We start from the raw sequence: 27,367 nt of genomic DNA on the forward strand, positions 1-27,367 counted from the left end.
AATAAAAACAGATGCACAAGTCCTGACCTTCCATATCTTTGAGGGGAAATTAATTTGTAAAATGTAGCATTTACAGTTTCCAATTCCAGAGCATACATAGAATATTATGGATCAATCTGTGTTACTAGCACACTAAATTTTCTCTCACATATCATTGGGGCTCAAAAGTAAAGAAAGAAAGAAAGAAAAAGAGAAAAAAGAAAAAAAAGATGCCTAAAATTTTGGTTTCAGAAAATTTCTAAAATTTGTGAATTATCTGCCTTACCATCACATTTTCTATCTTCTTTTCCTTTGGAGGATGATTATAGTTCCTGTCATCATTATTTAAAAATTTGTAATCAGTCAAAGAACTAAAGTAAATACGAAAATAAATCTTGAAGATGGGTAATTCTTTTAATACGTATTACTCTCTTAGAGATAAATCAATTAGACACGTACCAGAAATGCTTTACATAACAATGTTAATGAGTGGTTACCTAGGCCAAATATTCTTCAGTGTGGCAGGTGTCCCCAAAGTGTTGAACTTCAGTAGTCGTGTTTCTTTTTCCCACTTGCTCCTCAATTCTTCCCAAATTTGTTCATATGCTCACTGTGTTCTCTCTTGTCTTCGCCTGACCATTTATTTCCTGATGCCTTTCCTGCATGTTTTTTTAAGCGTGTGTGTTTTATAACAATTAGGATGTGGTGACCATTAGAACAGCAATTACAATTAATGGTTAATTGCAAAACAATGCAAATGATCAAACAAAGGCAGCTGGTACTGACTGACGACAACCAGCACCTTGACTGTCTATAGGAATTAACATTAGTTCAGAAAATTTTCTGCTACTATTAAATGTACTCATATTTTATGCCACCATTTCCCATTCTGGAAGTTAGCCTGAAACAGTATAGATCATGGTTTCTCTTTCAGATTGTTACTGCAAGCTATACTGACCTGCAAGATTACACATACTACTTTGTTCCTGCTCCCTGGCTGTCGGTCAAGTTGCTTAGGTTACTACAGAATTACCCTCCTCCAGGTGAGATTATTGTAAAAAAATACTTTGTATGATAGTATGAGTAAGGTAAGTTCATATTTGGTGGCCATCATTGTTCAGAGAAGCTTCACATAGCACGCAATGATCATAACACAGGTTTGTTCACAGGATTTTCTGTATAATTTGTGACAGAGACAACACAGTCATCATGTTTAGTCAGAGAATGATTACTGACTGAATTGCATTGATTCACTGTGAGTACTGGGCTATCTGTACAGTTGTGCGTAGCAAACAATAATGCCTAAATGTGAATAGCAGTCATTAGGCAATGTGGTATAAAACCAGAAAGAATCCATACACTTCCATTCACAATACTTCTACTGTGGCAGAAGATTGGTGGTCATAAATGGAAAGAACACTGTAGTAAAGCTGTGGGAGTGTTCAGAAAATGTCGTTCACAAACCATGTAAATCTGTTGTATGTTAACAGACATGCCAGCCACCACAATTAATGTTTGACTGAGCTAATTGTCTTTCAATAGATGCTAAAAATCTTTAGCATGAAACAGCAATAAAAGTAAACTGCTCATAATAGACAATACAGTATTTTACGACCGTACCTTCTACATACTGGGTGTTTCATAATGAGTAGTGGAGTTTTAAGGCTTTTTAGCATTTATTACATTAAGGTTAAAATTAGACATAATACATCAAATTAAAGAGCATGTCAAAAAAAATTTCTCAAATGTTCAATACAAAAATCATTCATCAAATGCCACACATCACGTCTGTAAGAGTTTGAGAAAAACTTGGATTAGTGTGTTGTAATAAACGCTGCAATCCTACTCCTAAGTCGGGTAGATCAGCTGGTGACGGAGCCACATGCATGATTCTTTATGAATCCCCAAAGGTGAAACTCGTTTGTCATCAGATTGATTGAATATAGACACCATGTGAAACAAGTGCCATCATTCAGACTCAGGAGTCCAATCCCGGGGTCAGTCGTCGCCTAACCATTTGCGTATGCCAGAGGGGCAGTGCATCATCTTGCTACCAAATAAAGTTATGTTGTTCAGCTTCTTCCGTTTGCAGGAGGAGCCATGGTTCTAACACACCAAGATAAATATGGAACAAAAATATTCAGTTTAGAGAAGCCTCGTTGCAGCTGTACCATATCATTGAGAGTTGCTGCTGCCTTGCCCCCCCCCCCCCCCCCCCTCCCCATCCTCCCCCCTCCCCCCCCCCCCCAACACACACACACACACACACACACACACACACACACACACACACACTCACTCTCTCTCCACTTAGGAGACATGTCAAGGCTACATGATCCAGAAAATATCTGTAATGCAGCAACATTCAATTTGCAAAGCTGGCATGTAATCATAGCCTGTTGGCTTTAGAACTTGAAACAGCAGCAGACAATAAGGGAGTAGTTGTAATCATCATCTTAAGTACTCACCCAGATGAGACATGCATTGCCAATTCCAGACTACCCTTCTGATCTGATTTCTTGGGCCATGTGTGAACAACTCCCTCACTCATTCTTCTCGTTCTTCAATCACTATTGGTCTTCATGCACTCTCCTTTTGCGAAGATAGCAAGCACAATGGTATACAAAGAAAATTGTCAGTTTCTCTTTCATTTGATGCATTATTTAGAAATCTAAGTTGACTGTGATAAACCCTACAAAGCCTTAAAACCTGATATTAATTTTGAAACACCCAGTGTTTTGTAAAGTTCCTCTGGTTTGCTGGGTGTTAAGTGAGTTTCAACTGTGCGGATATACCTACATTCCTAAAGTGACTGAATATACCTACATTCCTACAATTGAGAAATTGCTATATTGTTTATGAATATACTAATTATAATGTTTCATTATAGCAAGTGTGATATCAAGCCTTAGTGGAGCATTTAAAACTGATTTTTGTTTTTGAGTAAAAGAAGAGTTCCAGTATTATTAAAGTAAGAGTTTGCAATGTTATCTTTGTGACACATGGGGGCTTTTGCTGGAAGTTGAGAATAATGGCTTGCTGTCAGGATGTCCTGGACCACCACCTCAGGACGGGTGAGCAGTGTCTTGGCGAGTGGGTGCCTGTCAGATGCTCGACGGGCATTAGTAAAACAACATTAGAGAACCAGTCATTTGTTGTTCAACAATAGAAATGGTGCAGTGGCATCCCAGACTGTCCACAGAACAAGGCAGAAGAATGGACACCGTGCCCAGAATGCGCTGACAGCATTGTGCAGTCCGTGTGGATGTTGCTGTTACAATGGGCAGCACAAGGATGCCGAGGTGGAAAGAGGGCTCTGGTCACCAGCTAAGCTGCCGGTGCCCCCAAGTGCAGTTTGCAGAGTGGCCAGCAGCAGTGGAATGTGCCCACAGGAGCAAGAGTGGGTAGCAGACACAGCATGCCTCCACATTGATAGAAATGCTGCTGCGGGTTTGGGTCCATAAGGTAGGCTACCAAGTGGCCTGCTGATTGAAGGTGCCTAAATCATTTTCATTGGACTCTGCATGGATAGTGGTGCTGTGGCTAACAGTATCAAAGTCCCCAGGGTAGGACTCAATGTTCCATGGAAGGGTGTACACATCTCGAAGCAGATGGTAGACCAATGTAGGTCCCTCCAACCAGGCTGGTAATCTGGAGGACAAAACAAGCGGTATTTACTAGAAGCGATCTGTATACAAGACAAACCAGTGTTTATTATGTTACAGAAACAGTTTGTCTGCCCCCAACTCATAGTATTACTGTGGACTGAATGTGAGGAAATCAGGCCATCCAAGTTGTAGCTGCTCCATCTTTTTGCTTTATCCATGATTTGCACCTCGGACTGTTCAAGTTGGTTATGGGGTGAGGTAACAAGCTCACGGTCACCCATAATACTGCTATATTATCAGACTCCTCATGTTGGAATTATACTCGACAGTTATAGTTTACCCCCCCCCCCCCCCCCCCTTTGCTCCACTTTTTCTTCGGCCATGAAGGTGTCTGAATTTTTACTTTGCTGCACCAAATATATTATTTCGCAAGAAGTGCTCCCCTCTCCTGGGAATAACCCAGCTTAGGGTTTGCTCGAGGTCTCTCTCGCAAGGCTCAACATACACACACACACAACTCAACAATTACCTACAATGCTTTTGGTTTCATTCTTATCCTAGTACAGCTTGATGGATGTGTAATCAGTTACGCTCTTAATCCTAACAAATTATTTTCTATATCCAGTCCACTGAACCCTTACTGCCCCAGGAACATCTCCCCTCAAAATCATTGCTTACACACAAGTAAAATCATTTTTCCATGTCACAAATTCAAACATCCTATCTCATGATAATTACCAATTCCACTCATTCCTCCTCATCTAACTTATCTTTACTTGCTACTGATTATCCAGTTAACTGGTTTCTGGTGTACTAGCAGTTTGAAGGATGGGGGTGAGGTGGGTGGTGTAAAAGTGTATTTGCTTGCAGTTAGATGTAGGCTACACTAAATGCAATCAGAACCAATACATGTAACATAATGGTGTTGCTTTTCATGATGTTGCTGTCTGCACTGGAACATTCGTTCCACTGTAATCCATCCCATTTGTGACGTGGATGAATCTAGGAAGTCTGGTTTCAGGGTATCATTTGAAAAAGTTAGATGTTTCTGGGTTAGCAACACATCTAGTTGCTTTTCAAGCCAATACAACATATGGTGTGTCAGATTTATGGCAGTTTTAATAGTAACCAGAATGTCATATCTGTCTTTTCATACAAACTGATTAGACTCCTGGTATTCCATCCTCATTGTGGCCTTAAGCTTTCCATGCCTGTTACAGTTTACTGTTGTCTGCCCCCAGTAGCTGAGTGGTCAACGCGACAGAATGTTTATCCTAAGGGCCCGGGTTCGATTCCCAGCTGGGTCGGAGATTTTCTCTGCTCAGGGACTGGGTGTTCTGTTGTCCTAATCATCATCATTTCATCCCTATAGACACTCAAGTTGCCGAAGTGGCATCAAATCGAAAGAACGGTCTACCTGACGGGAGGCCCTAGTCACATGAAGTTCACATTCACAGTTTACTGTTAGTATTTCTAGACAAAATACTGAGCGAACCCAGTTAAGCCCTACTTTCTGAAAATGGGGGCACTTCACTGTGACATTACATTCGGCTACTTCAGTCTTACCCAAAACAGTTGTACTCAACACATGCATGCAAAATAGTTTGATCGACCTTAGTCAGGCAGACCCTAATTCATATTCTCTCTCTCTCTCTCTCTCTCTCTCTCTCTCTCTCTCTCTCTCTCTCTCTCTCTCTCGTATATATAAAACACACACATTATAGCACTTCCGCTGACATCAGTACATACGTCTCCTTTCATTCCAAAACTGGCAACATTTCTTGTGTGTTTACCTGAACCAATTATTCTATAGCTTTCCTCTACAGTGGGAAGGAATATACAGTAAAGCATTAGTTCCACTCATTCTTACTCGCCACTGGGAACTGCACCAACATACACTATGTGATCAAATGTATTGGGACACCCCCAAAACATACATTTAGGTGCATTGTGCTGCCACCTACTGCCATGGCGAATGCCCAGTGAACGTCATCTGCCAGCTTGTGTAGTGCCAACAGTAAAATTTGGAGGCGGTGTTGTTGTGGTGTAGTAGTATTTTTTGTGGAGTGGGCTTGCACCCCCTTGTTGTTGTTGTTGTTGCTGTTGTTGTTGTTGGGTTTTTTTTGCAGTGCAGGCCTACATTGATGATATAAGCACCTTCTTGCTTCCTGCTGTTTAAGAGCTATTCGGGGATGGCAATTGCATCTTTCAGTATGATTGAGCACCTGTTCATAATGCGTGGTCTGTGGCAGAGTGGTTACACAACAACATTCCTGTAATGGACAGGCCTGCACAGTGTCCTGACCCGAATCCTATAGAACACCTTTGGGACGCAGATTTCATGCCAGGCTTCACCGACCGACATCACAACCTCTCCTCAGTGCAGAACTCGTGAAGAATGGGGTGCCATTCCCCAAGAAACCCTCTGGCACCTGATAGAACATATGCCTGTAAGAGTGGAATTTGTCATCAAGGCTAAGGGTGGACCAACACCATCTTGAATTCCACTATTACCGATTGAGGGTGCCACGAACTTGTAAGTAATTTTCAGCCAGGTGTCTATATACTTTTGATTACACTGTGTATGTAGTTCCACGTCATTCATTTTAATTCCAACTGTTGATATGTGGTAGAAAAAGAACAAACTTCATTATGTTGGTTTCACTATGTGCTGCAACTATGCTGTTAACATGCTGTGCTTTCCATAATCTGACTAGGAACTGCTGTGGTATCAACCATATAGGACTTACTTGTCTGTGCTTCACGCAACATTGCTACTCCAATCCTAGCTTCACTCAAACTGTCTGCCAGTGAGTGTAGCTACTTTCCTGCAGCCATTCTTTCACTTATTCTGCATTCCACCCAAGTTGTCATTCATTGTTTCCGTAGGATTCATTATGTCGTTCTAGTTCCACAATCAATTCTTGAACTACACTGGTGTTATTTGACAGATTGTCCTTTAGATTCATCAGCTGTGTGGTATGCCATTTCAGAGTTGTGCAATTAGCCTTTGCTACTGCTTGCGCTTGTTCCAATATGCTGTTAAACTCCTGACCATCATCGGTGTCTACTCTACCAAACACTGTTTTTGGTAACTTCCCACCTGCATCCAGCCATCCCCTTTTCTTCCGTATCAGCAACTGTGGTATCAAGTCCGCTAAGTGACGTACCTGCTCACTCAACTTCTCATGTGAAAAGCATATCCCACGATGTTTTCCTTAAACTTGTGTTCACACCCCCTGCTGTCCCCTTTCTGTGCAAATGTTTCCTACAATCTTCATATCTCACATTGCTCTTCCCACATTTTATAGGTCAACTGTAACATCAACTTGACTATTTAGCATGATGTCTGTCTGACTTGAAAATAACACGCATATTTAAAGTGGCTACTTTCGTATGCATCCACTACTTCTTCCCGGAAAAGGTGTAGACTTATCAGAATTAAGGCACTCATTCTGGATGGATGCTCTTGGAGTTACAACAGGTGGGAGAATGGAATTTGCATCACTAACCCACCCCCCATTTAAAAAAAAGTATATGTGCTGCTTGGCAATGCCTCATGTCCTGTCCTTACAATCTATACAGACACTGTTTAAAACTCCCAGAAAACAATGATACTTACTAATAACAAAAAAATTGTAACATACCCCAAATACCTCAAAACAGTGAAAAACTACCTCACACGGTATCCTAAAAATACTTAAAGTTACATCCTTACTTACAGGCACAGTCTAAGTGCATAAGGTATGCTGTGATCATTTTCTGCTATTTTTCTTTCTCCTACTTTTTAAAATCCCATATTGACGATGTTACTGGGGCAGGCTTCAAATCTTCAGCCCTTTTATATTACTTAATGTGCCCCATGTGCACAATGGAAGTTTTCTTTGTTACCTGCAACTTGATTTCACAGGTGATGTCATCTCTGACCTAATAATGTCCTTGGTATTGGGACTGAAACTTTATTATTTTACAGTAAGATGCATCAGGATTCACCAGCAAATCCTGTTCCTGTTCCTGATTCTGTGCTGAGGTAATTTACTAACATGCTATACTGTCTATTCCTGTCACTAAAGTGCCTTGGTATTCATCTTCTGCCACACATCCCACAACATCTTTGCAAGTGTCTTCACTGAACCCCTGTTTTCTCTGAGCTAAGGTGTAGCTGTATAAAAGGTGAAGGCATCACCTACCATATGGTGAGAACCCAATGCTGTTGTGTACTTCCGAGTTGTATTCCGCTCAGCATACAGGACATGTACATCACAATTGTTGTAATGTCTGTTTACATAACAATTCAGCAGTTTGATAATCAGATGGTGAACATGCCCTCTTCTTCCAATAGACTGAGGATGAAAAGGACTAATTCCAAATTTCTGAATGTGTTGCTAATGGCATAAGTGTTTCATCAGATCAGACATGAAATTAGTGCCCTGACCTGTGATTACAATGTTCCGAATGCTGAACTTCAGTAGTTAGTTAGTGACAGAACTGTCCGAGTTTCAATGTCACTGAAGCAAGCTGCAAATTGATATTCACCTACCTCAGATCGGCGTCTGCTCAGTGTCCCTTCACTCTGCAACATAGATACTTACAAGGTGATGAAAAATCAGCATTGATTAAAACAGCACCTAATATCTAAAACTACTGAGGCCGCATAAATCTCGTTATGATCTTCATTGAAATTTTGGAAACCTGGTGAAAGTACGTTTTATTTTCTTTGCTTAAACATGTCATCAGCCCACATTCAGAACGCAAAACTGCTAGTATAGGTTCCCAGTTTGTCACACACAAAGCAGCCAGGATTCCCCTAAGTCCATTCTGAGAATAATCGCGCAAATATACAGTCACTTTCTACACATAACATCGATTTCTTACATAAGTCATTCAGTGGATTTCTTTCACAAAGTTTGCTCGCCAAATATATTCTGTAGTAGAACACAGAACATCGCCACGTGGAATTTTCTAAGTCCAACAAGTCACACGCTTATATCTCCCGAGCAAAATATCCCACAACTCTCAGACTTGTACAAAATATTCATAGCAACAAAAGCTACCACATAAATCCATCTGAACACGAAGGACCGAACATTTCTTCATTTTACACATTTTATGGATGGACACATTTAACATGACCTTCACGTCTCAAAAGCTAGTCTACGACTCTGTCAATGCTGTTGTTCATAGCGCATATACTACTTGGGAGAGTGCGGGAGAGACTTCACTCTGATTAGTTGATCAAATGAACAGCCAATCAGATCAATCTCTCAAGATCATATTCGCACCTAAACTGTTATGAGCCAATCACGACATCAGATTCATTGCCGTCACTTCAACAAGCAAATTATTACTATAATGTTTATTAATTGAAACTAAATGTAAAAGTAATCTTCAGATAACTTAAGGAAAACATTACTCTACAAATAACTGTTCTGGCTGACATCTTACAAAAACAAGTACTCTTGGACAAGTCATCAGCAATGTGGGTACAAACATCTTTCCCATGCTATGATTATGTAATGCATTACATAAAATTAGTCTTAAAATTTAACGTATGTACCTCGTACAAACTCTCACTCACTCTCATTTACTCCCACTATCACAAAAGACACAAATAAATATTGTGTCTGAGTTTTATATTACGAAAATGAAAATTAAAGTTTTAATATAAAAATCTCAATAAAGTCTGCACACTGATAGTTCTGTTTATGTTTTCAAATAATACCAAAAGATAAACTATTTTAGTTTGTAACTGAATTTAATTCTCTGTGTTGGTTTTTGGTATTTTAGGTAATTTTCTCTAATTTTCTTTAATTTTGAAAATACTCCAGCCAGAAAGTGGAGATTTTGCAGCCAGCTTCTTTTTAATAACAACACGCTACATATTAAGTTTTATCAAACTTGAATAATATTTAGTATCTAAATAAGTGATTCTTAAGATCTTGAAGATTCTGTTACTGGACCTGACTCACGTAGCACTTCCCACGGCCGTGCTAGCGACAAGTGCGGGTGAATCACGCTGAGATACAAGCAGCTGTCACCACCAACGGCTCCAAAGCTACGAGGTGTTATTTCAAAGGAAAAACACTTACTCTTGCATCACAAAATAGTTGGCATACAGCGTCCAGCTCGGTCTCAACCTTGGGCTTTCTCTGTCTTGTATCAGGTTCATTACAATTTTTGTACTTGTAAAATACAATATGTCTCAGTCCATTCTCCAACTTTACCTCCTGACCTAACACTCATGTTAATTATAGTCAACAGTTATGTCTTCGAGCTTGCTTCTCAAATTCAAAAGTTAAAAGCAAAACTCTTTAAAAAAAAAACTTTTCGAGGTTTTTAAAATTTGGATAAAAATTTTACTCAAAAATCTTTTTCAGACAACTGATATTCATTATTTATCCATCATTTCTTTACATTTAGCATCAATAAATTCAGTGAAAAATGAATTAACTGTTTCTCAAAACTTCAACAGTACCCAAAATTGGCACTATTACTGAAATCTTTTTTCAAAATCTGTCAGTGATTAAGCAGGTTGCTGTTACAGAATTGGCTGATTACAAATTTGCTCTTTCTTAACCCCCTTTCAGAAAAAAGTTACTGCTGGACTTTACACAAATAATCTAGTATACACAAAAAATACATCATTAAAAATGCTACAAAATTATTTAAAGTTCTTATGGAGAATTTTGAAACTAACTCCAGCCAACTTCTGTGGCTCTTCACCTCAATATTCTAGAAAAGATACAAAACGTCCTTATTGAAAAAACAGTAAGCATGACATGCCAACACTCTGTGGCTCTCCAACACATCTCATACACTATATTCGAGAATAATATACCTCACTAACATTATTAAATAAACTTGGAAGTCCACCTCTCTGGTTCTCAAGAGACATAAAGTACAAATTTCTTTTTTCTCATTAGGCAGACAATCCTCTCTTGCATCTGACACATTACTTTTACAACATCTTTACATGTCACAAAAGCTTCAAAAAGACTCTTGTCATATTACTGTATCGTCACATTAAAGCATACTTCTCATTCTGGTTAGCCCTTTTAGTTTCTACTGGGACACTAGCTCTCTGTATGCTTTGTACTACTCAAGTACACTATTTACTGATAGGGAAGTAGGAAAGAAGATAGCTAAAGTTCTGGATGTTGAAGAGGAAGGTCGACATCACGAAAAGAGAGAGAAGTAGTATTGTCAACAACTTGGGATGCCTGGTGATTGTCAACCACTTGATAATGCAAAGAATGTGTACCCCCTGAGGCCTCTTAGTTACTGCTATTTATATTTCCTTCAGTATGTATTTCTTTAAATAAAGTATGTTTTTGATTCACAATTGCTTAAATAATTTTATTTCAACAGGACCAACTTCTTTCCCTTCTCCATCATCATCAATCTCTTCATTGTTTACTGTGGTTCTGCAAAAGAATATTGCCAAGTCTTTGGCAATGGACTCTTTTTCTCCAACAAAAGGAATGGATATAGTTTCCCCTCGTAAATTTATTACCGCCTCATTTTTTTCGAAATGTAATCTTCATTTGTATTTCTGTAAAAAGTCGGCACCTACCAGCATCTCAACACCAAGTCCTTTAATAATCAAAATGTTGTGTTCCAACTGAACACCATCTATGGTAATGGGTATCATTAACTCTTGCTTCACTACCTTTTTGATTCTACCAGTGGCCACAATAGTGTTTAACCCACTTACTGGCATCATCACAACTGCTTCACTTTCCGGGAGAGCATTCACAAGTTTCTGTGACACTGCACAAATTACAGAACCACTGTCATTTAAACAAGTAATGATATTAAATACAATGACTTCAATGATAGGTTGTTTAGGATTTATTTTTAGACAGTTTCAGGTTTTTTCAGTAAATTGTGCATCACCTCTCATCTGTCAAAACCTACCTCTCCTGTGGAAATTAACTGTACACTTACGGGATCCTTTTTCACCTTACTTCTTCTTCTTCTTCTTCTTCTTCTACTACTACTACTACTACTACTACTACTACTACTACTGTTGCTGCTGCTGCTGCTACTACTAGCCTCTTTCACTAAATCACTGTTCTGCAACCCTACCCAAGGTGTCGACAGAATTATCTATATTTCCTTCCTCCTCTTCTTCTTCCTCTTCTTCTTCCTCTCTTGATTCCTCCTCCTCACTTTCTGAAATAACTCAATTTACTTTATTCAAAATCTCCTCAACACTGTCATCCTCTTCCTCCTGCATTTCCATAGTATTAATTCCACAGTCTCCAGGTAGCGTCTCATTTGTTCTGTGGTGCTGATCCACCCCCACCTCCTGATCTACGTATTTACGTTCTGAAGTAAGTTCCTCTTTAAAATGGTTTTGCTGATATCTGTCTGAAGTTTCACTCCACAAAATGCTACCTCCTTTTCTAAAGAAACAAATTGTGTAGCAGTGTCACTCTCCTTAGCCCTCATATTTTCGCTAATATTATTTTCAAAATACTGTTCAGTAGGTGCCTTCTTTACAAAGGACGTCCCTAGAAGATTTAATGTAGATAGTTGCAGTCTGTAAACGCTAGCATCATCGCAGACTATAAAGTTTTCCTGCCATGTAACGTTATTGCCTCTGCTGTTTCTATCACCTGACAGGTGACTCTCACTCATTACATCATCATCTCTCAGCTGACCACACTCAAAATACTGTACTCTGTTAGTGTACCTGCCTCCAGTGTTACTTCCTCTTCCTCTGTACCTACCCTGGTAACCTTTACCTCTTTGTACACTTCTTTTATTTACATTAACTTCTGTCCTGCTGTCAGTATGTCTTATGGGAGGTCTATACTCTCTTCTGGAATTTTCTCCCTCTTTCAAAATGTTTTTGACCCTCTCAAGATCGTGAACAAATCTGTCAGTCATCCCTAGGTGCAGAAATGATTTTATTCTGCCAGTACAATGGCAGCTTATTTTCAATATCATAATTGTCTGTTCTATCTCAACTTTTGAATTTAAATACTACAGTGTAGTCACCCACTTTTGCACAAACCTTTTAATGCAATCTTTCTTAGGATCGTATTTTTCCCTTGACCAAAACTTATTCAAAATGTCTTTTTGCTTTCTCTTACCCCAATATTCTTCAAAGAATGCCTGCTTAAATTCCGCTAGACTGTTGTATTTATCTGAAGCTAGGTTACCCCAGATTCTAGTTTCCCCCACTAGATTAGAAGTAATGAAATTGATTTTTTGTTTATCATCCCATACTTTACATAACACATCTTAAAAGTCACTCCAGAATTCTTTTGGATGCACATTCTTATTCAGATTAAATTTCGGAAATTGGCGATGCGTTACATAGGCAATTTCTGCATATTCCACGACACCATTAGACATTACACAAACATTATGTCTGTTACCATTCTGTTCAACTTTTGTTAGTCTCCTCTCATGGTTAGGTTACCTAATGGTTCATTCACACTAGTACTAAACTGACTAATGTGAGTTTCTAGGTTAGTGAGTTTGCTGGCCACTTGTGCTCCAAACTTGGTACACATGCCTTTCCCTTCTTTAATTTTACTTTCTAAGGCAGCATGGTTAAGCTCACAGTAATTTTGTACACTTTGAACTGTTCACTATTCTCAGCAACCTGCTTAATCTAGGAAGTTAGTTCATTTTCCACTGTTACAATTGCAGCATTACAGTCTTGCATGATCTAATTAATATTGCCCAACAGAGTCAGGTCATTTTTCTATGATTCCCTCAAATTCAAAAATTTTGTTTTCCATTTTGGATTCAATTTCTACAACTTCACTGTGTAACTCATTTATATCCAAACCTAGTTTATTCATTTTAGTATCAATGTCAGAACTTACTCAGGGTTTAATTTCTGAACCCATTTGACTCATTTTGGAATCCATATCACTCATTTTTGCGTCGACATTTGATCCCATGCTGGAGAATATTCACAAACATATCTGAAACACAGCTTTTGTTTCATCAGCAATTGACACTGGTCCCTGTTTTGTTTTAGGAATAGCTGCTGATGGATATTTAACACCAGCTTCTACCATGTTCAAATCATTTTCTTGACCAGAATGAGAAGGTAATGACTTGGGCAAATCACTGTCATCTGCTTGTGATAAATCAAAACTGAAGTTTCCTATCATGTAATTATCTGCGTAGTCTACATTGCCTAAATCTGCCTTTAGTTTTTCACCTACTAGTTTCTGGTTACTTTGTGCCAAAATACAAATTGTTTGACACACACACACACACACACACACACACACACTCGCACACTGAAGGAGAACACTTACCTTTGATCTTGACCGGTTAACTGCTTGGTGAGACATATCTGCGGGTCTGAACTCCAGGCTCAGCATACTAGTACAGAAAACGGGTCCCCGCTTCCACCATGTCTCCAACTGCTCCGGCCGTCTTGTTTACTGTAGTACTGCTGCGCTGGTCGATCTTCTGCTGTCAGCATGTCGTCTGCTACAGTACACCGTCCGTTGTTCTCGCTGCTGTTGCCAAAGTCTGCAGCCTCATTCCACTCGTTGCCACATTTTTTATGCGCATTCAACTGCACACGTGTCTACTGTGCAACAGTCAGTTCTTATTTTCACACCCATGTGATTTCTTCAGGGCACAAGTCCCAATACATCGCCCCCCCCCCCCCCTTTTTTTTTTTTTTTTTTTTTTTTTTTTTTTTTTTTTTTTTTTTTTTTTTTTTTTTTTTTTTTAAACAACTTCCGATCCATACGAACTTCAATACTTTCAGATTTACCCGGCCGATCAGCACCAATTGCAATGGAACTGTCCCTGAAGCAAGCTGCAAATTGATATTCACCTACCTCAGACCAGTGTCTGCATAGTGTCCCTTCACTCTGCAACATAGATATTGACAAGGTGATGAAAAAGCAGCATTGATGAAAACAGCACATAATATCTACAATTACTGAGGTTGCGTAAATCTCATTATGCTTGTTCCTCTAAATATTCATAATAAATTTTCGAGTGGAAAAGGAATACTGATCTTCATTGAAAGTTCAGGAATCTGGTAAAAGTAGTTTCTATTTTCTTTGCTTAAACATGTCATCAGACCACATTCATATGCAAAACTGCTGTTACAAGTTCCCAGTTTATCCCACATGTAAAGCAGCCAGGATTCTCCTAAGTCCATTCTGAGAGTAATCACGCAAATATAGTCACTTTCTACACATAATGTTGTTTCCTTACATAAGTCAATCAGTGGATTTCTTTCACAAAGTTTGCTCGCCAAATATATTCTGTAGTAGAACACAGAACATCGTCACGTGGCATTTTCTATGCCCAACAAGTCACACACTTATATCTCCTGAACAAAATATCCCACAACTTTCAAACTTTTACAAAATGTTTGTTGCAACAAAAGCTACCATTACAAATCTATCTGAACACGAAGGACCGAACTTTTCTTCATCTTACACGTTTTATGGACAGACACACTTAACATGACCTTCGCATCTCAAAAGCTAGTCCACGACTCTGTCGATGCCGTTGCTCACAGCACTTACACTACTTGGTAGAGTGCGGGGGAGACTTCACTCTGATTGGTTGATCAAATGAACAGCCATTTCGATCAATCTTTCAAGATGATATTCACGCGTAAACTGTTCTGAGCCAGTCATACATTAGATTCTTTGGTGTGACCTTGACAAGCAAATTATTAATATAATGTTTATTAATTGAAACTGAATGAAAATTAATCGTGAGATAACTTTAGGAAAACATTACTCTACAATTAACTATTCTGCCTGTCTTTGTACAAAAAAGTACACTTGCACATGCGTCATCAGCAATGTGGGTACAAAGATAAAACTATAATAGTTCCAAACTGAATTTAATTCTGTACGTGTCAGTTTTTGGTATTTTAGGTAATTTTCTCTAATTTTGAAAATACCCCTGCAAGAAAGTGGAGATTTTGCAACCAGCTTCTTTTTAATAACAGAAGGTTACATGTTAAGTTTTATCAAAATTGAAAAATATTTAGTATCATTTATTTAGATTATTAGGGGGCTTGAATATTCTGTCACTGGAACTGACACAAGTAGCACCTGCTCCGATATGTTATAAATTGCAGCTGTGCCCTAAATAATTGATGGGTAGTGTCAGCAGTCAATGCTTCTTGCCACTCAGCACTGCTCATACCCAGCACTCGCAAGACTCCAACCTTCCTACTCAAGCTGTTAGTCTTGATGAACTTTTTGCCTGGTTTATATACCATTTCATTCCCCAAATCACTTAATTTCAGAGCCTATTGTATTAATCAACTAAAAGAATCCTTCATTCCCAGCAACCACTTCAACACCGCATGGCCTGTTGCAGCTTTAATTATTTTTTTTCTAGACTGGTAACATTGGATATAAATGACACCATATATGACAGCCAACACTACCTCTTCTGTTGCTGAATAATTTCCAGTTTATTTAACTGCCTTGAAGCATATTCCACCACATGCCCATTGCATCCATATTTTGGCTGCAAATTTATCCAGTTGCCTGATTGCTTGGGTCACATGATAAAATACTCCCTACTCAATGTTTGTAAACACAAAGATCAAATTCGCCTTTAATGCTGGTTTTAAATTCTCAAATGCAAATGGATAACTGGCAGGCCATTGAAAGTTTCCGAGGGTAATTTATGCCCACCTTCAGAAAATATTGACCTCTAGTCAGTTAATACGTTTTTTTAAATTTTGAAAAATACTTGTTTTTAATGAATTCTTTTGACAGTTTCCATTAATGTTTTGAACTTTTCATTTAAACTAACCCAAAAATTTAAGATTTGACTTACCCAACTGAAAGTCATATTCAATATTTTCAGGTTTAGAACCTTACTTACACCTCAATATCGCTTTAAAAATTACGTTGTGAGGAAAAGCAAACAGCAGTTATAATAAATTTTGCAGTTCCCCCACCCCTCCATCCCCCACCCCCCGATGAGGGCATAAAATACACCCCAAACCTTGGTAATGTGTGTTATAGAAAATGTTCTGGTATTTCTATGTTTAACCCCTGTACTTCTACCAGTTTTCAATCAGGGCAGGGGGAAGAATGTAGTTGGGAATGAAACGTAGTTTCTCTGCTGCCTAGGCAGATGTCTCGGTCATTATGCCAGTGGTACTTTAATTGCGCAGCAATTACATTATGGGTGCATAAACATTTCTAGGAAAATATTTGTTTTTAATAAACTCTTCTGTCACTTTCCATAATTGTTTTAAAATTTTCAGTGTTTTTGTGAACCTCATGTAAGATGATAATGATGTCACTTATTTATCAAACCTTGTTAATTCAGAGTTGATACTCTGTCGTGAACTTTAGGGGTGGTTTTTCCAAAATGGTGGGAGGCGGCTATCTTAGTCTTTCATTTTAGATTGTACCAGTGTGGCCTGCCATAAATGAGCTGAATCAGTTGGCCGTGTCTGAGGTCTTCCCTTTGTCAACTGTTAAACATGCTGGATGCAGTCCCTTGAACATGCATTCAGATGGTTGTACATGCCCTTCCATTTGAACATAAACCATGCACTGTTTTGGTTTCGACTTCTGAGCAGTCCGTCTAACAGTCCTCGGAAAGTAACTGGAGCATTTTTGAGACCAAATAGCATCAAAGTATTTTGGTCTTCTGGAACCATTTCCAACTGGTGATAACCACTTTCTAAACCCATCACAGAAAAAAATCTAAACTGAATCGAGTTGTCTAGTGTCTGTTATTTTCGGTATAGTTCCTGTGTTGAGTTACCAATAATCATAATATCAATACTTTTTTGTACCAGCAAATAACTTCTTGGGAATTTTTAAAATGGCTGCTGCCCATGAACTATCAGTTCATTCAGTAATGCCGTCAACAAACAGTTGATATATGAAATATTTCATTTTTGGTTGTAGCTGCATAGGATTATGAACACCATCTTGCACACTGGAGCATTACCATCTATTGTTATTCTACATTGTGTTATTGTTGTGAGTGGTAACAGAACTGCAGATTGTAGCAACAAAGCTTCCATCACTGTTTTCTCTCTTCCCTCTAAATGCTTCACCTTCTCAAGTAATACACATTTACTTATTTGCTTCTGGCACTCAAACTGTTCAGATATTCCTCATTAGGATGTCCAAGGTGGCAGTCAGTAATCCATTTGGCAGACTCATCTCATCCTTGCCAATGTTTATCTACATTTACTAGAACCACATCGTCCCCCATCCCTTTCTCTTATGCATACAAACAGTGTGACGTATCTACCTCGGCATTGCACTCCGGCAGCTCTGAAATTCATAACATCCCACTCAGTAGGTTAGTACCCACTCTCACCAAGACTATGTTGTCATATACCTCTCAGTACTTTACCATGCAAACTGAGCTTCAGTGCACGTATCTGCAATTTATTTGGTACCTACTTCATGATTGGTAAGTTCGATAGTACACTGTGGAACGTCAATTTTTGCATAATGTTTATCCAGAAATTGGAGCCCCAAGATCACACAATACCTCTCGCCAATTTGTAGCAACCACTCCATAAATTCATGAAAATTTCTTGCTCAAACACTGAAAGTCAGCAGCATTGACCTCAGTGGCATCACATCATTGATACTTTATTCCATGGAACCTATATTGTGGAGACTTAAGTCTCTTCCTACCTAACATACCCAGACTACCTAGTGACATGTGAGCCCGTGTCCACTCAAGATCTTTCATTCCATTTACTAGACCGAACAAGCAGCACTCCACACCATTTTACTGGGATAGATGTTTGATGATTGACAAATTCCCATTGACATTTAACCAACATTTGTCCCATGACTGTGCATTCTGCATCTTATTGTGATAGTCTTGTGTCCAATGCCCCATAACACCGAGATTAATGGCATTGTTTCATAATGTAGCCCGTACACTCACACCTATAGCATTTCACTTTGGAAGAAAATTTGCTTCACTTATCATGTCTTCAAGCCGCAGTGTTAAACTTCAATTTGTATAGCAGTCATAGCAGTGGAAACTAAGTCCCTTGGTTTCTCCATTCTTCGCTTCTTGGCATATCCGGTGGAAGTCCCCTCAAAATACATCCAGCTACCTGTTTGTTTCTTTCTGCAGAAAAATTGTATGCTTCCCTGTTTTGCATTAACTCATTTATTTGCACGGTAACTTTCTAATTCTGTCCAAAATGCTCCTACTGCCCAATCCCATAACTGTGGTAAACCATTGAGTCCTAGCACTCTTCCACTTGTGGTCATGTTGATAAACCCCCCTTTGAAAGCTGTTCAAATGTCAGTGCTTTATTTAATCCTTTGTGACGCATGGCATACATATTAACATCTGCGATTTATCGTACCTTGGCCATACATAAGGGTCTCATCTGAAAAATTACCTAACTTTCAGATCACTAACAAACAGTGACATATTCTCAGTTGATTTACCCAAAAAGGAGGATGTACCAGATGAGCTGCAACAGGATAACAGGGATATGTACATGTACCAAAGCTTTTGCCTCTACTGACTTGGCATGTGCATGCTCATTAATGACTGGCAGAACCCTTTCTTGCTTCTGCAATGTGACAGTGGTTTGCTCAAATTCTGCTCTTTTAAAGCTTCAGTCACTTCCTGCATCTTCGCTGTCCATGTTCCCCACATTTGTGCAACCTCCACATGACAATACAAAAAAATGTGAGGGACAGCCACAAAGAAATACAGCCAGGGAAACTCCTACACCAATCTGCGCATCCTATCATGATCCATTGTGATCCAGAGCACTGATGTGCTTAATTGCCAAACCTTTTGCACGTGTTGCCTTCCTTGTGGGTTTAAATGTCTACAAACGCCCTATTTACTGGTCATCACTGTAACACAGAAATCGGTCTTAAAAATGTGTCGCAGACCCATAATGCTGATGCAAGCTGTGGCTGAAGTTCAGATGCTGTACCCAGATACCTTTCAGACACCAGACCCAGGGGTTTCATGTTAATTGGTTGTTGAAGACAGGTTGAAATTAGAATGCTATGGACCATTACCCAAGAATGTGGGTGTCTGATGGCTTGGTGAGTGGCTACCTGTCAGTCATCTGATAGGCATTTCTGAACCAGCATAAAAGAACCAAACATCTATTATACAGTAACACACACATAATGCAATGGCTTCCCAGATTGCACCATGCAGCAAAGCAGTAGTAGTGTACATCCTGCCAGGAATATACATGGATGCTGTTGTGACAACAGGGGCAGCACAAGACTGCTGAGGTGGCGAGACACCTCTGGCATCAGCTAAGCTGCCAGTGACAGTCACCAGCCCTGACTGCAGTGTGTGGAGTTGTGTTGAGTCACATTATGGCATTTGGAAAGGAGAGGGACCAGCAGCAGTGGAGTCTGGCCACAGGAGCAAGAGGTGGCCAGTAGAGACTAAACACCACTGTGTTGACAGAAGATTGGCTGCACATCTGAGTCCATAAGGTTGGCCACAAAGTGGCTTGCTGATCGAAGTTGCCAAAGTCCCCCTCATCAGACTCTGTGTATGTGACAGTGCTGTGGCTGACAGCATCTAAGTCACCAGGAGGGGACTTGCTGTTGCATGAAAGTGTGTAGGCAGCTAGAGCAGTAGATGGTAGACCAACATATGTCACCCCTCCAGGCTGGTCAGCTGCAGACTCAGTATCATTACTGAAAAATGAACGATATTTATACAAGACTGGCATGTGCTTGTTAAGCTACCATGCTGGTTTCTTCACTCCAACTCATGTCGCAGTGGCCTGGACTCCAGGAAATCAGGCCATCCAAGTAGTAGCCTTCATTGGCTGTGAGGTGAGGTAATAACAGGCTTGTCGTGTGCCTGTCGTACTGGGATATCAGTGGATTCCTCGTGTTGAAATTCCACTTCACAGTTGTAGCTTGAATTACTTTCCTCTGCTTTTTGCGTGGCCTTGGAAGGTGTCTGAATTTTTGCTTTGCTGCCCTAAATATATTAGTTCACAACACATTTTTCTTTGTAATCTGTTTTCCAGTGACAACAAAAGAAATTTTGTGCAGTAGTTAGATGCATGCTAATGAGTCTATCTTAAATGTTGGGAGGAAACATTGTGTCTGTATTTCTTTGTATGCACATTTATTTAAATTTGGAACTTGCTCTGTCTTTTCTTTTAAAATTGGTGTGTTGTGAAGAGCAGAAATGCATGCAATATATTGGATTTAATGTGTGTGCTTCCTTATGCACAAGTGCATTTTTTACGATTAACAATCACTTTCATGAGTTCTTCAAATTTAATATTTACAGAGGACCCTGGAGTACGTGGCCGCCTAAATGAATGTCTTGAGACAATATTGAACAAGGCACAAGAACCACCAAAATCAAAGAAGGTGCAGCACTCAAATGCAAAGAATGCAGTGTTGTTTGAAGCTATCAGTCTCATTATTCATAATGACACTGAACCAAATCTTCTGGTTCGTGCATGTAATCAACTTGGTCAGTTCCTTTCGAACAGAGAAACAAACTTGAGGTATCTTGCCTTGGAATCAATGTGCCTGCTTGCCACTTCTGAATTTTCCCACGAGGCTGTTAAAAAGCACCAGGAAGTAGTAATTTTATCAATGAAGGTGAGAGTGCTCATTTGACACTGAGTAGTATGTGGTAAGTCCAGTCTATGCAATGAAAAAGTGTGTGCGCTTAGTATACTGTAATTGGTATTACATTTGTAGTGTGATTCAGAAATAGCCTTTTGATTCTGTTGTAGATAACTGGATTATAAATATAGTTTATGAAATCTTTGTTACTTAAATTAATTTGGTGGTGATGGTGTGGGTGGGGGATGCAGTCTTCATACTGTAATTAAAAACGTGGTGTGGTGACTATTTCACAGAATGGTAATTTCATCATGTGTTACTTCTCCATAGCAGTTACATCATTTGGTAGATCTTAAATTGAGATGCCGAAAATGTTTAGAGCAACAGGCTTATGGAGAAGACATTCATCATTCTTAGCGTTTAATTTATGAATTGATCAGGATTACTCGTATTTCTCCATCACAAATAAAATTGACTGTTGGGGTGTGCAGCCACAGCTAAAAGCTGTTATAAAATTACCTAAATGTCAATTGCCCAACCAAAAGTGGAACAGCTCTGCATTTGGTAGAAATATTAATCATATCTCAGAAAGTCTCTCTCTCTCTCTCTCTCTCTCTCTCTCTCTCTCTCTCTCTCTAACTAACTAACTAATCAACTAATCTCATGAAAACTGTGAAACTTCGTACTTCAGTGTCACCTCCTTGCATCCATACATTTTTCATAATGCTGATACCATTGTGCCATGGCTATGAACACATCTTCGGGAGTCTGGTTTGGCCACTGAAATAGCACTGATGCAGTAGCAGCATGGCTAGTGAATATGTAATGAAAAAGCGGATGTTTCATTTTTGGAAACAGCCAAGTCACTAACAGCCTGATCAGGTGAATAGGGAACATCAGAAATCAGATATGTTGTCACAAAGAAACTGCAGAGGCACATTTGCCCGATGCGCTGATGCATTGTCTTGTGAAAAAGCACACATGCACACTTTCCTGGCATTTTGGAAGAAGCTTGCTCTTCAAAACATCTTGCTGAGACACTTGTCATAGTAGGGCCCTTTAAAATGCAGTGAGTGAGAAGATTAAGGATTATACTGTTGCTGTACCAGAACATGGCCACCATAATTTTTTCAAAACTCTTTTTGGTGTGTGGTCGGGTGGGCGAGTTTCGCTTCCACTGATGTGATGGATGCATTGCTTCAGGATTGTTACAATTGACAAAAAGAAAATCATTATTGTGTTGTCACCACACACTAACATTGCCTGACAACATGTTATGCATGCAGCCTTGTGGTCAGTTATCTGTCAGTGTTCATGGCATGCTTCTGGATGTCATTTTTCATATTTCTGATCTTTATGCAGGATTGTGTATGCAGACCCTGCAGAAATTACAGCTTGGAGCTGAGGTGTGCCACACTCATTTAGCAATCGTCCAAAACAACTTTGTCCTCTTGCTCAGTTGCGTCGTCAGACCAACCAATGCAAGGCAGAGAGTGTCTTGGATTGTTGTCACATGACATTCTGACTTCTTTGAACTGTCACGCTAACAAATGCGCATTACATACATCCAAGACATCATCGCCACATCTTATTCGACTGGGGACGAATTTCATTGAGTGTCGCACAACGCAAACAAGAGTAACACAGTCTCATAAGAATGCTGTTTTCATCATGTTTCTGAAATACATTATGACAGTAAACATTACAATTGAAAATGGCACAAAAGTTGAAGTTGCAATTGTGAAATAACAAGTTACAGATAAGTGAGCATGATGTCATGTTGTGGACCAGTATTAAAAAACTTTAATTGTTGTACAATTCAGGTGTGTGTGTGTGTGTGTGTGTGTGTGTGTGTGTGTGTGTGTGTGTGAAGTTGTATTTTGGAAATGAGACTTCTTTAAAAATTTATTTTGAATAGTTTAGATTAGTGTAAAAGTGTTGTAACTACATTTCACAGATGGAAAAGGATGTATCAGTGCGCCAGCAAGCAGTTGACCTGTTGTATGCAATGTGTGACAAGAGTAATGCTGAAGAAATAGTACAGGAAATGCTAAACTACCTGGAGACTGCAGACTATTCAATCAGGGAGGAAATGGTGAGCACATGTTTCTTGTACTGATAGATTGGTCCAGAGAAAATTTTATGTACTTCAGTATACTAATACAGTTTCTACCAACCACGAAATTGTTTACAGGTTTTGAAGGTGGCTATACTAGCAGAAAAATATGCTACGGATTATACATGGTATGTTGATGTCATACTCAATCTTATAAGGATAGCTGGTGATTATGTTTCTGAAGAAGTCTGGTATCGTGTCATACAGATCGTTATTAATAGGGATGATGTGCAGGGTTATGCTGCCAAAACTGTTTTTGAGGTAAGATCGTCATGGAGGTTAACATTAGTAAGTTACAAAATAGTAAAATTAGATCTGTTTTGATAAGCCATATCAAATATTAGTCTCTACTGTTAACAATTTTTCCTCTTTAGAATTGGCAGCAAATTACTTTAATTTTAATTCATTTGTGAAAATTTGCTATATTTTCTGTGAAATTGTCACAGGCACTTCAAGCACCTGCTTGCCATGAAAATATGGTAAAAGTTGGTGGATACATTCTTGGTGAATTTGGAAATCTGATTGCTGGAGACCAACGCTCGTCACCCCTTGTCCAGTTTCAGTTACTGCATTCTAAGGTAAGTTCTTAAAATACACATATGTTCCACAAATTTTGTACTGTGCATAACAGAGGGTACATCATAATTGTTAATTTGCCCCTCTCTTCTTCCATTTGTGAATGAACTCATGGGGTGGTCTTGAAGCTGTGGATTACTACTTAGTCCACTGGACTTTCCCACAATATGTCCGCAATGACAAATAGTGAAACCACTAACAGCCTGAGTCAAGACACTGTCGATTGCCTTAATTTAGTCCAAATGGATGTGCATCTGAAACACAGCGACAGTTGTATAAACATCACTGATGGGAGATAAGTTTTGTTCTTACAAGAGGTGGTCCCCAAGGGTGAGATTGAGTTTTTGAAACCATCTGTATGGTGATTTCGAGTAGGGTCCGAGCAATCTCACCAGGCAACCATTCACCATAGGGGGCCGTAGTCTGGAAGTAATTGATGAACAAAAATTTCAAATTTGTGGTGTTTCAGGTCCTTAAAACTGACAATTCTGTGTGTGTGTGTGTGTGTGTGTGTGTGTGTGTGTGTGTGTGTGTGTGTGTGTGGAGAGGGGGGGGGGGGGGGGCGGCATTGTAGCATAGTGGCTAGTGGATTAGTCTGCCTTGCAAAACATTGTGGGTTGAATCTGGTCAGGTACTTAATTTTTTTAGTTTTAAATGGGTATCAAAATGGCTTTGAGGATTGTTTTTATTCAGTTAATTGGTTTAGACATAATTCTTAATATTTCTAACTGTTTGTTTATATCATTTTAATCATTGTATTAACATCTTCGTTTACTCTTATTTTCTTCTTTCTGTTCTGTTTTTGTTTGGAATCTTTGTCCATTAATTTTAATTATTTTTTGTATTATTTTCGATTTAATTTCGTCCGTTTCATCATATTATTTTTTCGTCCATGCTGTTGCATTCATTGTTACTATTCCTCATTTTGCACAGTTGTATATGATCCATTCTTTGGTTTAAATCTTCATCTTCATCTGCTTTGTCTTGTCCATACTGGAACAGGAATTTGTGCTTTAAATGTTTGTATGATGATAACCATCTGGAAAAATGCGCATGTTGTATGTAACTAGATATGAATTTTTACATCATACCAGAATAAATAGATTATTTTGTCTTTTGTTTTTTAACCAATAGATTAGCATTTTGTGATAGTTAAATAAAAAATATTACCAGATTCACAGATTCCAAATGAAAACAATGGACAGGAAGAAAAAGTAAGAGCAAATGAAAAAGCCACTGTGATGATCAGTGATGTGATAAAGGATTAGAAATTTAAATAAATTACATTAAAACCAATTAATCCAGTGAAATTAATCATGAGCCATGTCAATAACTATCCAAAATTTAAAAAAATCTTGAAGCACATGAGAAGTATGGAACCTACTAGCTTCTGCGTACCAGGCTCAGCAGGGTGAATGACAGCAGGGCTGGATACCTGGAATACTGACCTGCATTGTCGTATAGGTGGCAAAGCCTTCTTCAAAGCAAAGAAAATCACACACACACACACACACACACACACACACACACACACACCTCACGCACATGTGAGCGCTATTTCCAGTTGCTTTAGTTGGAACATAACTATTGCGTTGAACAGAAGTAGCTATTGGTAATGGAGCAGGGGAGAGGGAGTGATATTACAGTGCAGGTGGGGTTTATGAGGGAGGGGGGAGAAGATTGCTATTTGGCAGTGTGTGGGGGGTCTGCCATAATACGGTAGAAGGTGTCAGGACAAGGCTCAAGGAGCATTGGGAAGCTGTGGGGAGGAGGATTGGAAAAGGTGAGCAACAGAGAGGGGGAAAGACTGATGGATGTGCTGGCTAAGTGAGAGCTCACTGAGGGTGAAGGGACATGAATTGATGATTTTACAGGACAAAGAAGGCACTAACTCTTAAGTGAAGGGTGTGGGTGCAGTAGGTTATTGCAGGTTGAGGCTGGGATGATTTCAGGAGCAGGGAATGTGCTGCAAGGTTAACTCCCATATGCATAGTTCAGAAAATCTGGTGGTGGAGGGGAGATCCAGATGGCCCGGGTTGTGAAGCATACATTGACTTAGAGCATGGTGTTCAGCTGCATATTGTGCCACTGGGTGGTCCACTTTGCTTTTGCCCGCAGTTTGGCAGTGGCCATTCAGAGTGATAGACAGCTGGTTCATAGTCACACCAATATAAAAAGTTATGCACCAACTCTGCTCTAATCACTGCACATGGCATGGCCTGGCCTCTGATGGGGTGGGACAAGCCTGTGACAGGACTCGAATAGGCAATACTGGATGAGTGGATTGGGCAGGCCATGTAACTGGGTCTAACACAGAGATGAGGTCCCTCTGGCAAGAGACTGGGATTGGGAACAGCATACAAATGGCCTCGGAAGTCATGGAGATTGGGTGGGTGACAGAACACCACTTTAAGAGGGTGGGAAGAATATTCAGTGGGAAGTCCCTCATTTCAGGTCAGAATGATAGATAATCAGAGCCCTGACGAAGGATGTGTTACAGTTCAGGGTGGTACAGGTTGACAAAGGGGGTGCTGCTTTGCAGCTAGTTTTTTGGGGGTTGTGGAAGGATTGTGGAGGTGTGCGAGAATATCACAAGGGAGATCTGTTCAGTCTGTACGGAGGCTAGTGCCTATCGGTGAAGGGCTTTGCGAGACCTTCAGCATACTGTGCAAGTGAGTCCTGGACACTGCAGATATACCATCCCCAGGCAGCCACACCCTGTGGGAGGGATTTTTTTGGTGTGGAATGGATAGTAGCTCCCAAAGCGTATCTGCAGTGACTAAAACTCTTTTGCTGAGTATGCTGAAGATGTTAGAAAGGCCTTCACAGATGGACACTTCCCCAAGATGTAGTCACCAGATTTTCTGTGCCATATCTCTACATACCCACAATCCTCCCACCACCCCCTAGTACCAGCTGCAAAGGAACACCATCTTCAATTCACAATACCATCTCTAGACTGAAATGGATTGGAACAGCTGAACCACATGCTTCAACAGGGTAGAGGGGAATACATAGCACTGACCAGGGATCAAAGCCAAGCTCTTAAATTCACAGTCCATTATTTTACCACTGAAACACATATTGTTAATATTATTTAGAAATAAACAAATAAACATAACTTTACTAATTGATATAAATGTGCTTCTGTTTTTGATTAATCAATGTGCAGTTGTCATAGCAATTTTAGCTTGTTTGAATGTTAGTCTAGAGAACATTTTGTTACAGGTACTCAATCAGTTATTTGCAGCTGTTGAACTCCTCCATGTGCTTCGTGTTCATTTAAAGTATGAGTAATTACTATTTCTTACTCTTGTGCTAAATGTCTGTGAAATGTCAATAAACTTTGCGTATCAATTAAATCTCCTCCAAAAATTTGTATGGGAGCAGTTACTATATAAACTCATTACTTCGCTGGTTGATATTCTGCTTAACCTGACCTTACAGATAGAAAACATTCTTCACTGTTTACTTCTTTTCTGCTTGCATTTATGCCGAACAAAATCCTTTCTTTTGTAGTGTAACGAGGTTGTCAA

General features: G+C 39.4%; 1 protein-coding gene across 1 annotated transcript in view; it reads left to right on the forward strand.

The window, feature by feature from the left end:
* LOC126305268 (AP-2 complex subunit alpha-like) overlaps positions 1-27,367 on the forward strand; it is a 279,414-nt gene that overhangs the window by 193,665 nt on the left and 58,382 nt on the right. The window contains exons 7-11 of the mRNA XM_049992036.1: positions 914-1,022; positions 20,853-21,172; positions 23,097-23,234; positions 23,334-23,516; positions 23,702-23,833. Of these exons, the coding sequence (XP_049847993.1) occupies positions 914-1,022; positions 20,853-21,172; positions 23,097-23,234; positions 23,334-23,516; positions 23,702-23,833 (882 nt within the window). The remainder of the gene's footprint in view (positions 1-913; positions 1,023-20,852; positions 21,173-23,096; positions 23,235-23,333; positions 23,517-23,701; positions 23,834-27,367) is intronic.

The sequence above is a fragment of the Schistocerca gregaria genome, unplaced genomic scaffold (assembly GCF_023897955.1).
Source record: "Schistocerca gregaria isolate iqSchGreg1 unplaced genomic scaffold, iqSchGreg1.2 ptg000304l, whole genome shotgun sequence".
Classification (NCBI taxonomy): domain Eukaryota; kingdom Metazoa; phylum Arthropoda; class Insecta; order Orthoptera; family Acrididae; genus Schistocerca; species Schistocerca gregaria.